The sequence below is a fragment of the Coregonus clupeaformis genome, chromosome 39, assembly GCF_020615455.1.
Source record: "Coregonus clupeaformis isolate EN_2021a chromosome 39, ASM2061545v1, whole genome shotgun sequence".
In the NCBI taxonomy this organism is placed as follows: domain Eukaryota; kingdom Metazoa; phylum Chordata; class Actinopteri; order Salmoniformes; family Salmonidae; genus Coregonus; species Coregonus clupeaformis.
In genome coordinates, this window is record NC_059230.1 from 18,512,670 (window position 1) to 18,529,710 (window position 17,041).

The 17,041-nt window shown below is 45.7% G+C and overlaps 1 protein-coding gene across 2 annotated transcripts in view; it reads right to left on the reverse strand.

Annotated features, from left to right (window-relative positions):
• LOC121554279 (neurexin-1-beta) overlaps window positions 1–17,041 on the reverse strand; it is a 256,949-nt gene that overhangs the window by 13,010 nt on the left and 226,898 nt on the right. For both annotated transcript variants that reach the window (XM_041867760.2, XM_041867759.2), the window contains 2 exons: window positions 8,294–8,622; window positions 520–598 (listed from right to left, as the gene is read on the reverse strand). In XM_041867760.2, the coding sequence (XP_041723694.1) occupies window positions 520–598; window positions 8,294–8,622 (408 nt within the window). The remainder of the gene's footprint in view (window positions 1–519; window positions 599–8,293; window positions 8,623–17,041) is intronic.

Here is a 17,041-nt window from a genome sequence, read left to right on the forward strand (position 1 = left end):
TAAGAGTTCTTGGCAGTTCCCAGGCAATCAGCCAGTGCACTATGTCCTGAAACCACAGTCAACATCCTGCCCTTTTCACGGGCCCTCTCCATCCTCTCTCAGAAGTTCATTTTGACCTTTCCGCTCACACCGACATCGCTCAGCTACGGGTCCGCTCAGCCGCCGCTGTGAGGCAGACGGTCAAGAGGAGTTCAATGTTGAACCTGTCTGGAATCGTTAAGAACGGAGCGGCTGATTGATGCAACAGCTGACCTAGCACCAGCTGCTACCCAATCAGGATGCAAAGCTGCCCCGCAGATGGCTCGGGAGACTTAGGAACTGTCACTGCGCCGCTTTGAACCTTAGCCAATGAGAAACCAGGGTGGGCACACATCTGACCCAATCAGGGCTGCATGTGGGAGGTCATGGGGTCACAGTAGTAGAACAAAGTGGGTAAGGGGAGCTAGCTGTTTCTGTTGTGGGTCTCTGCTGGGCTGGTGGACCCCTGTAGTGCACACAGAACCCCCAGAGTGGACTCACCATTTCCAGGCTCGCACTCCTCCAAGTCCTCATCATCGCTGGGACACTCAGCAGACGCTACCAACAGGTCATCCGTGTTCTGGAACAGAGATGGAGATGGAGAAAGGGGCAGATAGAAGGGTGTGAGTGTGTGTTCTACTACCCAGACAGAGATACGTTTTTCCTGACCATAGGACCTGTCCAGGAACAACTCGGCCCTGGTTGTAGGATATAGTGTAACTAAGGGCCCCGAGTTTTACCTGGTCAGGTAGCCTCGGACCTTACCCATTATGCAACTAGTCATGCACGAAAGAACAAGGTAAACAAGGCAATGTCATAACTTTAACCTAGTCATCACTCTGTTTCTGCTTTAGCCAAGTCGGTCATCGTCGTCACGCAGAAACAGAAGAATGGCAACCGAGCTGACACCCCTCCATTTTGAGATCACGACATAAAATACAACCCAGTAAAAACCCATTGTTGAAGTCCATTAAGCCCAGAGCCACAACGAGCTAGTGGAAGCTAGGCTAATAGCCCCAATACAAAAAGCCCATTCAGAACTCTGTTGCTCGTGTACTCTCCCTCTCAACCACCTGTGCTGCTAGGCAGCACCTTGTCTAATCTATTATCCTCAACCCCCAGACTCAAGTTAATATTCAAGATGAGCTCAGCCTGATGGAATATAGGGGGAGGGATGAGGGCTTTTATCATGGGCAGCACAATTCATTTGAGCACAGTGATCTGTTCAATGTCTGTACACAGTTGTACCCCTCTCCATTATGTATCCACAGACAGGATGCATTTACTTATTCATCAAATACAGTGCGTGTTGGTGTGTGTGTGAGAGCAAGATAGAGTGTGTGTGTATGTGTCCCCATGGGCCTCTCAGATGGGCTTAATGAGAACATAGCAAAATCTGCACCCTACACACACTTCCATTTCATTTCCATCCTAAATGACCAGCGCTCCTTTTGATAACAAATATCTAATGATGTAGCCTATAATGCATTTCTGACATTTTGTGATTTCAAAGTAGTGGAATTTTAATATACAGTACATTTTATTAGTATTTTCTCTTTATTGATATAGAAAGACATTAATGAGAGGGGGAGACAGATGTAGAGGAATGCAGATATGAAGGTGGGGTTTGAACCCATGCCGAAAAGTATTGGCATTTTTACGTTACATTTTAGAAACACAGTTTTAAAACTTCACCTAGATATCAATGAATATCTGAAGTGAATATATCCTCATGTTTGACAATGGCACTACAATATAATTGTATTTCTTTATCGAGCTAGGGTAGTCCACTCAGTAACACTTGCCACTGTTTTTGAGGGAGTCCTATTAGAAGCTGTATGTTGTCAAGTAATTGTCTCAATTACTCCCCCTGGTGTTAGGAATGCAGACATTCACTCCTTTCATCTGTGCAACCTGCCCAACCTGCACTGTTGACGTCTTGCTGCAATACTTTCCACTCCTGCAGGTCAGTGTTTCCCAAATCTCTTCTCAAGTACCACATGCCAGTTATACTTATTTTATCTAGTCTAGTATCAGCACACATCATTCAACTGGTCATCTAATCATCAAGCTCTTGATTAGTTGAATCAGGTGTGCAAGTACCTGAATATACCAAATGTAATGGCTGGTGGTACACGGAGTAGGGTGAAGTTGACCCTAGACGCTGATCTTGTGTCAGTTTTGCATTTCCACCAGTAATAGTTAAGGTTAAGATCATAGGAGGGGAAGCTGATCCTAGATCAGTACCAACGGGATACTTCACCTGGAGCAGGGTCCTCGAGGTGAGGTTTGAGTTGGGAAGCACTGCTCCAGAGTCAGACTATCTGTGCGAGATCACATGCTCTGACTGTGCATAGGAGGGGCTCCTACTGATCTTAGTTTACCCCAAACCACAGCCTCCAAATTGGGGTCAACGCAGGAGAAGTGATGACTTCCCCCATTCTGTAGCATCTAGTCTTCTATCAGGGTAAAAACTAACACATTAAAAAGTATGTTCTTATTTAAACCATCAAGGCATTATTTGTCATTATCAAAGTGTCTCGCTACAGGTAGCTCACAGCTTTTTTTTTGCTCCGTCTTGGAGGAGAAATGTACATTCGTGTTTGTTTGCCTGTGTCCCGTTCCCCTGTCCCGTTTGGATGGTGATGGTGGTGTCACGTCGAGTAGTAGAGGGGCTACAGGCTTGTTAAACCAATGCTGAGACGTTAGCTTGGGCCCCGGTTGAGGCTGTATAGTATACATAGTGCAATTATCAAGTTTCCTCTAGCGCAAAACACCACCACAGACTCCATAAGATGACCTATTAACTGCACAGACGACAGAGTGTGTATCCTGTGTGTGTGTGTTGGGATGCAAAGCTAGCTAACACCATGTAAACATTGCATGACTAATGAATGGGCCATGTGAACAGGGTTGAGAGGAATAGGAGTGCTTCATTAGATCAGTTGCCCAGGAAATGGAAGTGAGAAGATCAACAGGATCTGATGGGCGGCCATCTAAGCTGTTGAATGGTACCGTGTGATCTGGGCTTCTTCAGCTGTAAAGGGATGGAGCTGTTTCAGCCATGGTTGTAATGTGTCACATGGGATTGGGGGGTGACATGTTCGCTTTTCCTTCGTCTTTGTCCTCATTGTCTTTCTGCTTCCTCTTATTTTCTTTCGGACCCAAAAACAATACTCATGTTCTGTCTCTTCCTGTCCTATCTTCCTCCATCTCTCTGTCCACTCTGTCTCCCTCTCTCTGTTTGCCTCCGTCTGCTACTCAACACTCTCCTCCCCTTCCTCAATTTCCTTCTCCTTGTCTCCTCTCTCCTTGTCCACCAGAGGAGCCCAATCTGGGCCTGTGTTCATCAGGGAGAGAGACCAAGGCGAGCTCGCTGGGCTTATGTTATGACTTGGTGAAATTCATGTCAAGCATTAAACATTATGCTTGTTAATTATAAACAGCGCAATGGTGGAGCGCCAAACAAACAGAAACACCAGATATCTGCTAGAGCTGAATGTGCCTCTGGGCACTAGGACGCCTACAGACATTTCTCAAGATGGCTGTCTATTTCACAGCACACAAAACAACACCTGCTAAGGAGTTTTGTCATTACACACTTCTACACACAGATGTCTAGTCTGCCTAGAGGCCAGTAGAAAGACATTGATATGGAACTCAACACAGTGGATGTGAATACATATTGAGTGACATATACAATGCCTTGCAAAATTATTCATCCCCCTTGGCTTTTTTCCATTACCACCTGTAATTGAAATGGATTTTTATTTGGAGTGGCCAGAAAAAAAGCCATTGCTTAAAGAAAAAAATAAGCAAACACGTTTGGTGTTTACCAAAAGGCATGTGGGAGACTCCCGAAACATATGGAAGAAGGTACTCTGGTCAGATGAGACTAAAATTGAGCTTTTTGGCCATCAAGGAAAACGCTATGTCTGGCGCAAACCCAACACCTCTCATCACCCCGAGAACACCATCCACACAGTGAAGCATGGTGATGGCAGCATCACGCTGTGGGGATATTTTTCATCGGCAGGGACTGGGAAACTGGTCAGAATTGAAGGAATGATGGATGGCGCTAAATACAGGGAAATTCTTGAGGGAAACCTGTTTCAGTCTTCCAGAGATTTGAGACTGGGACAGAGGTTCACCTTCCAGAAGGACAATGACCCTAAGCATACAGCTAAAGCAACACTCGAGTGGTTTAAGGGGAAACATTGAAATATCTTGGAATGGCCTAGTCAAACCCCAGACCTCAATCCAATTGAGAATCTGTGGTATGACTTAAATATTGCTGTACACCAGCAGAACTCATCCAACTTGAAGGAGCTGGAGCAGTTTTGCCTTGAAGAATGGGCAAAAATCCCAGTGGCTAGATGTGCCAAGCTTATAGAGACATACCCCAAGAGACTGTAATTGCTGCAAAAGGTGGCTCTACAAAGTATTGACTTTGGGGGGGTGAATAGTTATGCACGCTCAAGTTTTCTGCTTGAGATAAAACTGGGGTAATCATGAACATAGAGTTAGAATTCTTTGTTGCTGGGCCAGGAACTCAATTGGGTCATTTCACTGTGTGTGGGTGGGTAAAGCGGGAATCTGACCTAGGGTCGAATTGCTCGCTCTTACTTAAATCCATGGCTGTCCTACTTTATGAGAGACTGAAACCAGATTGTGGCCTTTTGCCTCTCACCTCAAACAAAGTGGAAAAAGCGGCCGGGATTGAACAGAGTTTCACCTAAACATGAGTGTTTTTGCAAGATAAGGGATTGATTGATTGGATTGCTATTGATTCTGAACTAAATGAAAGTCTAATTTAGTCGCCCTCATAGACAAAGGAAGTGGGCGGAGCGATAAAGAGCGGGAAGCTGAAGAGGGAGGGATTTTAAGATAGGGTGGGGGTGAAGGAGACTATAGAGCTAGGGAAGGGAGAGAGAAAAGAGGCCTAATCTGAAGATTAGCCTGGCTTTGTTGAAATTGTAATAAAGTCATTCTTGATTCTACAAAACCTCTGAAATAACTTTGATTTTTTTGAAGTATAGTGATTATTTTCCACAACATTCCACAATAAAAAATATTTTGCATCTTCAAAGTGGTAGGCATGTTGTGTAAATCAAATGATACAAACCCCCAAAAAATCAATTTTAATTACAGGTTGTAAGGCAACAAAATAGGAAAAATGCCAAGGTGAATACTTTCTCAAGCTACTGTATATGCATTGTAGACACACACACACACACACACACACACACACACACACACACACACACACACACACACACACACACACACACACACACACACACACACACACACACACACACAGGCACGTAAAATATGAGTAGTACATATCCAGCTTAGGTTACATTGATCTTCTGTTTACTAGCTAGGCACAGAGAGTTGCTAAACCACAGACCATCATGTCTGCAGTATAAACACAGCAAAGAGGTAATCAGATATAACATTGGTTGTGTCCCAAATGGCACCATATTCCCCATATAGGGCACTATTTTGACCAGGGCAGATAGGGCTCTTGTCAAAAGTAGTGCACTATATAGGGAAAAGGGTGCCATTTGGGATGCACCCACAATGTGTAATGGAACTCTACAGGGGTCCCTAAACTCCATGCCTAATAGTAGAGCCAGTTGCAGCATCATACAGTGCATTAACTTTGGAAGGACAGTCTTTCTGTATTGATAATGGCTCAGTACTAGCGATACAACCCGTTGCATCATACACACATGACTTTGGATGGATGAAGTAGCTAGCAGCATTGACCTTAGTACAGTCAACAATGTCTGATCTCTACTCCTCTTCTGGAAAAAGTACACAGACAGTCCCCGACTGCTTTGATAACGCCATATAGAGATAATTAAGCTCATTTTCTGCCCATTTATTGAATTGAGTAAAGCTGAAATCAAAGGACTGTGGCTCCGGCTACGCAGCGCGATGAGGAAAGGATGATGGAAGAAAAAGTCTCAAAAGGTAAACAAACAACGGCTGTCCAAAAGCGAACATTCAATTAGATAAGACTTGACTGGTGTTTGCAGTGCGGTAGCTAGTAGCATGAGACACCTACCTCTCTCTAGTCTACCCCTACACCCTCCCTGTGTCTCTCACACTCTTGCATACCTCTCAGTCTCCATCTCTCTCTACCTCCATCTCTCTCTCGTTAGCACTGTTGTTATTGGCTGAGGAGAGAGAGAGAGAGAGAGAGAGAGAGAGAGAGAGAGAGAGAGAGAGAGAGAGAGAGAGAGAGAGAGAGAGAGAGAGAGAGAGAGAGAGAGAGAGAGAGAGAGAGAGAGAGAGAGAGAGAGAGAGAGAGAGAGAGAGAGAGAGAGAGACCTTCGCTTTCAAGTGTGGTGAGTTAGGAAGATAGAGGGAAAGAGAGATGGGAGAAAGAGGGGGAGGTAGGTAGCTGGTATGAGAGCAATGTTCTTAGGCAGAGAACGCTTCGTCATGGTTGTCAAAGGAAGGCTGTCAGGCCAAGAGGTTTGTGTGATTGATCTCGGGTAAGCGTCTGAGGACAAGGAGGGTGATAATGAACAAGCTGTTTGAGAGAAACCCAATGTTAATTGGTACTTTTAGCTTAACGTCTTTTCCATGCAACACCACGCAAGTTTGTTGAAATTGTAGAAACAGCCACAGCTTGTTAGAACCGAGCTTTACCTAACCTAACCTTAAAGGCTCTGCATGGTCAATCCGACAGCATTTACTGCGATGCGGCCTCCGCAGAAGTCAGAGCATTCATTCTTCTTGTGCTTGGTGGACCACAGCAGAGCTGTTGTGAAGGAAGTTGTCAAGGAAGCGAGTTTGTGTTTATACAGGACCTCCCGCCCTCACCTACCGTCAGCCAATCATGTCAATGCGGAGCTATACGGCACTATACAGAGCCCTCTGCATTGTTACAGAATTTGGGAGGTGCACGGCGATGCGGCACAGAGCTCGATTTGGCCTCCACAAGCCTCCAGAAGCTCCGCAATTGCGTCACACCCTCTGTATGGAGCCTCCGGATCGTATTGCCAGAGCAAGCATAAATTGGCTTTTACCTTACATAATTGGGTATTCTATAACACTTGAAACATGGAACAAAGTAAACAAACAGAAAGACAAAAAACGACCATCCAGACCTGGTTTAGTTATACGTTTCCTTTCAAATACTTGTGTTTTCACATTGACTGAGTGATTCAGCCTACCTGGAATTGCAGATGAGCCTACCTGGAATTGCACACTTTTGGGACTATTCCATTTGTTCAGTTGTGTCAGGCAAGCTCAATCGATATAGCAAAAGTGTTTGGAAGAAAACTTTTGAACTCTAAAACCAACAGCTAGTCCTTCACTTAACTCCCATTTCTCTCTGGGCGCCTGGAGCCTAATACTATTCTAATGCTATACCACCACACTGCTGCAGCAGACTGCTAATGTAGCTGCGCTATATTACATTACAATGCATGCGGCTCGTGGCTAATTAATAGATAGTACGGGCTGTGAAATTGGAGGAAACGATTCCCTCTCCTGGAGGACAGCTTATTATGGGCTGCGTGGGGACTGGGCAGCATTTCGACAACAGGGGGACTGTGTGTGACTGTGTGTCTAGTTGGCGTAATAGCTCTATCTCCCATTGTTCCCCAATTGCCACTTCCAGGAGTGGTGGATCGACTGATCATAACATGTCGAGATTAGTACTAAGAAAACTTAGCCTTTGTATGGGGACGTGTATACTAGACACACGGGCAGGACGCGCTCACTCAAACACACACGCACACACAACATGTTTAGAGGGTGAGGCAAGGTAATTGAGGCAAGCAATTTATTTGCTTTTATTCCTTCGATGCCCCAACTGTCTGGCTACATGTGATTGGTGTGGATGGGTGTGATTCATATTGCCTCTAACAATGTGTCTAGTCTTCGATTTGTGATTTTGCTTTAGAAGGAATCAAAACCCCCGTCTGGATTGCTCTAATGGGGTATGCTAGACTTGTTATTGGGTTCGTTTTGATGTTCTGAATGTCAATCTTTGGCCAAGCAGAGAGTACGTAGCTACAGAAAGTTTGTATGATTCTGTAGAGAGGAATAACTACTATGAAACAGTCATGACTCCCACTCACTCCGGGAAGAAGTTGCTCTTATAAGCACAGATCTAGGATCAGAGTATAATCACCATTTGCAGGGGAAAATCCCAAACTGGCCACAGATCAGTGTCAACCCAGTCCCCCCCCACTCCACCCCAGTCCTCCACTCACCTTCCCCCACTCCACCCCAGTCCTCCCCTACAAACCTGTGTGACACTGTCCCTCATGGTGGGCGAGCGCTGCTTGCGGGTGGTGGTGGTAGCCATGGTCGTGGTTGTCTCCATGATGGTGGTGGACATGTCGGCCAGCGGCGTGGTGCTGGTGGTGTCCGTGGTGAGCACAGAGGGCACGTCGCCCACCAGCCGCAGGTTGCCCTGGGCCTGCACGTTGGGGTCGCTCTCCGCCGCCAGCTTGAGCACCTGCAGCCCGTTGTAATAGAGTCCCGAGATCTGGCCCTGGAAGTGACGGGCCTTGTCGCCGCCACCACCGCCAATCTTGATGAACGCCTGGCTGTTGAAGATGGTCAACTGTCGACCTGGTGGAGGGAGGAGGAGAGAACGTCGGGGGGGATGCAGAAAAGAGAAAGAGGGAAGAGAGAGGTGGGAGATAAAAGGGGGTTAGGAGAAGGAGAAAGGGGGTGAAGATTGATAGGTGGGCAGGGAAACAAATAGAGAGAGAAGAAGAGAAAGAAGAAAGCGGAAAGAGGAGAGAAGCGGCAAAGGAAGACGCAATCAATCTCTGTCTCTTCGTAGGCTGCCCAACACACATCCCAATTCCCTATACTCACACATAGACAGACAGAGTGAAACAGCGGGGGACAGTATCCATCACATGGGAGGATTTTCCCCTGGTAACACGTTAAGGATATTATAACCTTGCCTGAGCCGTGCTGCTGCAGGTGGCGGCCATTATGGCTCGATTCTAACAAACACGGGCCACTCAGTTTCACAGCAGAGCCTGAAGAATGTGGAAACTGGCAGTCAAATAGATTGCAGAGTGTAGCCGTGGGCTGACCCTGAGGCTGGGGGCTGGGTGGAGATGCATCTCATTCCCCACAGAGATGGAATACATTACCAAGCCTGGTGTCATTGACCCCAACGCACCTGAGACGCAGCACAAATGATGAAGTGCCTCAGACAGATTTTTTTTCAACGTCCCATCCCAAAGTACGGAGACGGAGAAGCCGTTTAGGAAAAATAAACCACTTCGGTGGAAATGGTTGAATGTTTAATTCAACAGCTCTCTCTTCTGGTCCTCCAGTCATTACTATACATCTGGATTGGACAGATGAGGGTTCGGCTCATTTGCAAGTTCCATTACTAATGTGTTACCAGGGGTTGGTGGAGGGGGGTGATCTGAAGAGTTGAAAAAAATAAAAAAAGATCCTATTTTTCTTTGCTGATATCAGTCCTTTTTTCTTTCCCCTCTGCTTCCCTCACACTCATTTTCTCAGTGGATGGGGTGTCATGCTGGGCCAATCAGGTTGGATATCAGAAGTGATGACCCTTGACCACATTAATGGGCCTCCCGGTGGGTGTGGTGGGGGGGGGGATTACTGTAGGATATTGTTTTGGAGGAAGTGGGTTAAAATGAGACTTGATGAGGTAATTACTGCAGAGAGGGGAAGGAGCAGAGGAGAAGCTAAATTGGCCCTCTTTATGGATTATTCAATGCCTGTTGTGTGTGTGTGTGTGTGTGTGTGCGTTCGTGCGTGCGTGCGCATGTTTGTGTGCGCGTGTGATATGGCTCATGCACACTAGTATGTGTGGGATGGACTCCCCAGTGATGGCAGACCATGGTAATGGGATACTTTGAGTGTGTTTACGGGGGAGGAGTGTGTGTGTGTGTGTTTGCACGCGTGTCCATCTAACGTGTGTACAATATGTGTAATTATAAAGATTATGTTTACATTTCTACATTACTGTCCTCTACATTACAAACCCCTAGAGGATACACTTCAATCATTTAGAGGACAGAAATGGAAAATAGTTCCCATTCCCTTTCAATTAAGAGAAAAGACATGACATTCTTACTAGCTTAATAAGGTATTGTGTGTATGAGCGTACGTGTGTGTGTCTATGACCATGTCTGTGTGTGTTTGTGTGTGTATACTGTGTGCAGATGTCCCAGGCATAAAGCCTCCAGTGAGATAGTCCATTACACATGCCATCATTAGATGTGATCATTAGGTCCATCTGAACCCCTATAGGGATACTCTCCCATCCCCTCAATGCCTGCCTAACTAAATATATTACTATATTTTGGTATTTTTTTTTAGTTTTCCTTTAATGTGGGGCATATGTGCTGTTGCCATAATAGCTCTCTCTCACTCTATCTCTGTGAAGATGCTGCTCAACATGTTTGGTTGGGGAAAGTGATAGTGGTGGAAGGAAGGAGGAGACTTGGTAGAGGATGGACATCAGCAAAGAAGATTCAGCAGAACATTGGCACGTAGTAGGTACAAGTATGCGTACATACACACACCACATGTTGTTCACACACACACTTTCCAACCCTACACACACCCACACACTCACTCTTGATCTCCTCCCACACACGTACTTGGTCCCCCCACTGTGAGGGAGGATCATCTCTCGTCCTTGACCAGAGGACAGAGACACACACGTCAGCCCAGTGGCTCTCCTGTTTTAGAGGTGCTGTCTCAGCAACCCTGTCTCTCCAGGGGGAGTCCAGACTCCAGATAGACAGACAGCAAAGCAGAGGAGAGGACACGGTCCGTCTGTCTCAGAGCCTGGATTCTAAATCACCTCTCAGCTTACCACGCTCTATCGTGGCCACCCAACAACTCCTGTACCTAACATTCTCCCCTGTGAGTGTAGTGATCCTCAGTGAGAAGACTGAAATTAGATTTGGTTCTTAGGGGCAGGAGTTTGATCATGATCAGGTCACGCGGTCAGGAACAACTCCTGTCCCAAATGAGTGCAGTGATCATCAGCAAACTACTAAGGTGAAATATGGAATTTCCAGTAGCTATGCAGAAGCTAGGGAATACTGTATACAGCCGAGTGATACTTTTAGCCTGTAAAAGTATTGTTGTACACAGTTATGTTGTACTGGGAGAAGTTAGTGCGTATGCTGAGAGAAAGTGAACTAAAACAGTCAAGTATTCAACATTTGTGAGGTCCTTGGTGGATGCTTGAAGACATTCTATTACCTCTTGAACATCAGTCAGAGGAAAAGGTGCCCTCCGGAAGAGAGAGGGAATCAGTGTTTGTTTGTGTGGCTGTCTCATGGAGAGGAGACTAACAGGGGCTGATGAAGTTATTGTTTTGGGGCCTGCCGAGTCAAATTGAAACTGACGTGTCAATTCAGGGGCAATTTAGGCTGGGGGGGTTTAGAGGAAGGGAGAGGAGAGAGGAGGAGGAGAAGGGAAGGTCTTTGAACGACTGGCAATCAGACAGCTTAAGACACAAGGGTATGTGTGTGTGTGTGTTCGTGTGTGCATAATAACGTGCGTGAGCTGTCAGATGTGTCAGGGAGGTGACCTTTACGTGTGTTAAAGGTGGCCTTTTGGAAAACCACATTTTTTCTGTTTGTATATAAGTGTGTGTGTGTGCGCCTGGCCGTCTGCAGTGTGTGTCCTCTCAGTGGACAGCACCGGGCTGGGGTGCATTGATGAGGGTTTATTGAACCAATTTGGGTCTTGAATCAGGTGGCAGTGGTCCGGTCTCCCTCTCTCCATGGGCCCTTATGATGATGGGCACCATTTGGCCCTGGGGCCAGGGCCAGGGCCCAGGGCTGGCTGGCTCAGAGATTCTAAAATCTAGGCTGAGAAGACAGTCACTAGCTGGTCTTCATTAAAACACTTATTCAGGAAGACACACACACACTACTACCTAATTAACTTCAGCCCTGCCAACTGTAGAGTGATGGACGTCGCTCTGCGCTGAAGGAGCTCAAGTACACTTAGGTGATGGTCTCTCTCTTCCTCTCACTCCCGCTTGCTTTCATATTATATTTTCTTCTCTATCTATCTTTCTATCTGTCTAACTATAACTCACTCACACTCTCTCTCTCTCTCTCTATCTATCTTTCAGTGACTCTCCTGCTTCATCTCCCCTTCTCTTTCTCTTTCGTTCTCTTATCATATCTCTCAGTCCCTCTTATCTCCCTCTGTATCTCCTTTTCACTCTCACACACTTGACATATAGCTCGCTGCCAGCGTTTGGGAGTAGTGAACTGTTGTTCAGCTAGTCATTTTACTACATTTTGCAGTCGCTTGGTGGTAGTTGAACTAAATTCAAATCTGGTTACTGTTTTCAGTAGTTAATTACTTTTTTTGTCATGTTGTGGTGTAGCTAACTACACACTAACATTTGGGTGCAGTAGGCAATAATTACCTTTCTTTTTCAGCATCAGACCTGCCTTATTTAGGCACACTGTTTGTATTTAATAGGCTAAATTACACATTCCGTTAACATCTGATTCCAGAGTGATCTGCTCTTGTAATTTGTAGTCTATGACATTTTAGATTTAGATATGATAATTGTTCACTAAGTAGTTTGAAGTTTGAAAAGACAGACTGAGTGGGTGGGGATCTTATATTCATGAGCTCACCTTGATTTACAACTCTTTGAAGTGCATATGTAAAGAAACTTGGATGCCGTGAGCAGTGTGGCAGTAAAATCATCTCAAGCTAATTTGGTGAAACACAAAGCAACTCAAACAACATTGAAATTGCATTAATGAGGTCAATTGTTTTATACATCCCCCATTTGGCATGTCTCTTGTGATGCGGTTCACAGCAGCACTGACGGATGTGTTGCCATGACAACTGCGTCAGAGCTTAGAACAACCCTTTATTTTGTTCCATGCTGGCTGAAGACCTAGCTAGCCAGTAACTAGCTAACAACAGACACATATGAAAGGGGAGACATGTAAGTATCTTAGATGAAGTGTAAACTTTTAATTATATTTGCTGACACCCTACAGTCAAATGTTGACACCAGTGTGGTGGCTATCTAGCTATATAAACTACGCCCCTCTGCAAACACGCCTTCTCTGATGTTGGTTACAAGGCGGTACTTATTTAAATTAGGTAAGAGAATATCATGTTACCATTGGTGTATTAAAATGAGAGTTTGGGTGATTTCACCCTATGCCCTTAATAATACCACCACCTGAATCCAAGTGTTTGAGATGGGGGAGGGGACAAGTACATTTATGATCAAACTTGATCAATGTAGAAGCAACAGTCATTTTTCATACTTTGGTCATCCTACTTTGATCTGGTTTCATCCAAATATCATCAAATTTCATGAAAAACATGATATTGAATGAACATGACCTTTAAGTAAACTATATTTTTCTTTAGGGTATCTTTAGTGTAGCTTAACTTCTTCCAGTGTGAAGTAATTGGTAGTTTGGTAAACAATATTTTCAGAGTAGCTTCCCCAACACTGCTCGCTGCCCCCAGCTTCCTCTCCCTCTTCCTCTCCCTCTATCATTAGGACATGGCTGTATTGTGTGTTATCCCCTGGTGTCTCGTCCCCTGCTGAATGCACATGGATGTTTTGTGTTCTAATCCGTAAAGGAGAACATCCAGTCAATTTGACTGACAGGGGATGACGCTAGCTAGCGCTGGGGATAAGAATAGCACTACGGAAAACACGTAGACAGAGAACATGCTAGAAAGGGGGTCGTGGGGGTGGCGGTGTTCAAAGCATTATGGACCGCAATCACTCGCGCTTTTCCCAAATCACAGGGGGGCTTAGCGACTGATAGCCTAGCCAGCTGGCCAGGAGGTGAGAGATGCATTGCCGCTTCGATTTCCTTACTGAGGGCATGAGCTAACGATCCCCTAGCACAGATGCTATGACCCATGCTATGAACTGCTCGTGTTGAATGCCAGTTGACAGTTGAATGCCAAAGGCATTTGATTGTGACAGGAAATGTATATATTTTCGGGGGGAGGAGGAGGATGGGGCTTCTTCTTGCATATCACACACGGGCTGTCATTTTCTTGGAGAGGGAACAGTGGAGGCTCCTCAGAGGAGGAAGGGGAGGACACTCATGGTTCGCACCATGGTGTAGCTGGAGGACAGCTAGTTTCCGTCCTCCTCTGGGTACATTGACTTCAATACAAAACCTAGGACACTCATGGTTCTCACCTCCTTCCATAGACACAGTAATTATGACAACTTCCGGACATCCTCCAACCTATCAGAGCTCTTGCAGCATGAACTGACATGTTGTCCACTCAATCAAAGGATCAGAGAATGAATCTAGTACTGAAGGCATAAGCTACAGCTAGCTAGCACTGCAGTGCATAAAATGTGGTAAGTAGTTGACTCAAAGAGAGAGAAAGACAATAGTTGAACAGTTTTGAACAAATTAATTTCTTCAAAAATGAAGGAGAAGCAAGAAAGAGAGCGAAAGAGAGCTAACTATATTTTGTTGTATTTTTTTTCACTTAGCTAGCAAACGCAGCTAGCTAGTTTAGTCTACTCAAACAGGCCGGGATGCTATGTTAGCTAGCTGGTTATGGCTATCCAACACTGGAACGCTTCCAAGTCAAAGTAAGCTTTTGGTTTTATTATTTTACTGCTACCGGGGCCCACCGGTGTAACTGCTAAACTGCTTGCTGCTGACTGTACTGCACGATTGTAGCGGGTATCTCTCTCTCTCTCTCTCTCTCTCTCTCTCTCTCTCTCTCTCTCTCTCTGCTCTCTCTCTCTCTCTATCTGCTCCCTCTCTCTCTGCTCCCTCTCTCTCTGCTCCCTCTCTCTATCTGCTCCCTCTCTCTCTGCTCCATCTCCCTCTCTCTCTTCCTTATCATTACAACATGGCTGTATTGTGTGTTATTTCCCCCTGCTGAATCCACATGAATGTTCTGTGTTCTAATTCGTGAGGGAGAACATCCAGTCTATTTGACTGACAGGGGATGACGCTAGCTAGCTAGCGCTGGGGATACGCATAGCACTAGGGAAAACATGTAGACAGAGAATATGCTAGAAAGCCAGCGAGATAAAGGAGGGATTTAAAGGAGAATAAGAGGGAAGGAGGATAATTGCTGTATGGAGAGTGAAGAAGCATGTTGTCATGTAAATCCCTCCAGTCAGACAAATGAGTCTGCTTTGGAGTGTTGTAACACTCTGGCCTCATCATGACCCTCTCTAAGGCCTCTTACACTGTATCTGTCATCAGTGGCGCACCCTGGAAAATAGTCCCAGTCACTTGGTAGCTCGGAAACAAGAGAGGATCATGGAAGCGATGAATGCTCCCCACTCTTCGCTTCATAAACACGGCATATAGGAAATGGGGAAGGGGTGCTCAACGCATTATGGGCCGCAATCACTTGCGCCTTTCCCAAATCACACAAGGGGGCTTAGCGGCTGATAGCCTAGCAGAGTGGCCAGGATGTGAGAGATGCATTCCCGCTTTGATTTCCTCACTGAGGGCATGAGCTAACGATCCACCAAAAGGAAATAAAATGCGAAAAAAATAATAAACGCATAAATAAGTCGTTTATCATATGTTTGGTTGCTTCGAGACTAATGTGTCTTGTGGGTACACATTATGATTTTTCAATCACCAATGTGCAATGGAACAATGGAATGTCACAGGCTTTGGTTTTGACAGGAAGTCAATATATTTTCGGGGGGAGGAGGGGGATGGGGCTTCTTGCATATCACACACGGGCTGTAATTTTTTGGAGGGGAAATATCAGTAAAATATATTTTTTTGCTAGAGGAAATGTCAAGACGGGTTGAATTGTTCTCAGCATTGTAATTTCCCAATTAATAACCCCACTGTAATGAAAATATATTTAGACTGACACCTAATGGCCCTAGGGCCCGGGGCTCAGCTGGGCTGGGCTTAGAGACTGGGCTGGAATAGGAGGGTGACAGACACTAGCTTTCCCTCATTTAAACAGCCAACAGGATGAAACACACACTACTACCCAATTAACTTCAGCCCTGCCGACTCTAGAGTGATGGACGTCCCTCTGTGATGAAAGTGTCCAAGTCACTTCGGTGATGGTCTCTCTCTCTCTCTCTCTCTCTCTCTCTCTCTCTCTCTCTCTCTCTCTCTCTCTCTCTCTCTCCCTCTATCTATGTCTCTGTCTCTCTCTCTGTCTCTCTCTCTCTCTGTCTCTCTCTCTCTGTCTCTTGCTCTCTCTCTCTCGCCTCTGTCTGTAACTATCTGACCTTCCTTCTTTCTACAGGTATCTTTTATCAGTTTCCCTCTTCCTCCTGAATGATCTTCCCTTCTTCTTTTTCTCTCTCTTTCTCTCCTTTTCTATCACACCTGACCCAGGTTGTTGCCGTAAATGAGAATGTGTTCTCAGTCAACTTACCTGGTAAAGTAAAGGTAATAAATAAAATAAATAAATAAAGCTCTCTGCCCCCACCTCAGTCTCCCTTGCTCTCTATATCATTAGAACATGGCTGTATTGTGTGTTATTTCCCCCTGTGAGAGATAGCTTAGCATGTTGTCATGTAAATCCCTTGAGCCAGAGAAAGAAGTCTGCATTGGAGTGTCATAACACTCCGGCCTCATCACGACCCTCTCTAAGTCTCTCACACTGTATCTGTCATCAGCGGAGCGCCCTGGAAAATAGTTCCAGTAGGTTGGTCACTCGGAAACAAGAGAGGATCAGGGAAGCGATGAATGCTCCTCCTCCCTCTTCACTCCATAAACGGGGCATCTGGGGAAGGGGACGTGTAGGTGGCGGTGCTCACCAAATCACACAAGGGGGCTTAGCGGCTGATTGGCCAGGAGGTGAGAGATGCATTTCCGCTTCGATTTCCTCATTGAGGGCATGAGCTAACGATCCCCTAGTGCCAATGCTACGGGAGGGGGGGAACGACAGTGGAATGTGCATTGGAACAGTGGAATGCCACAGGCTTTGGTTGTGACAGAATATCCGTCTATTTTCGGGGGAGGAGCTTCATCTTGCTTATCACACACAGGTTGTCATTTTCTTGGAG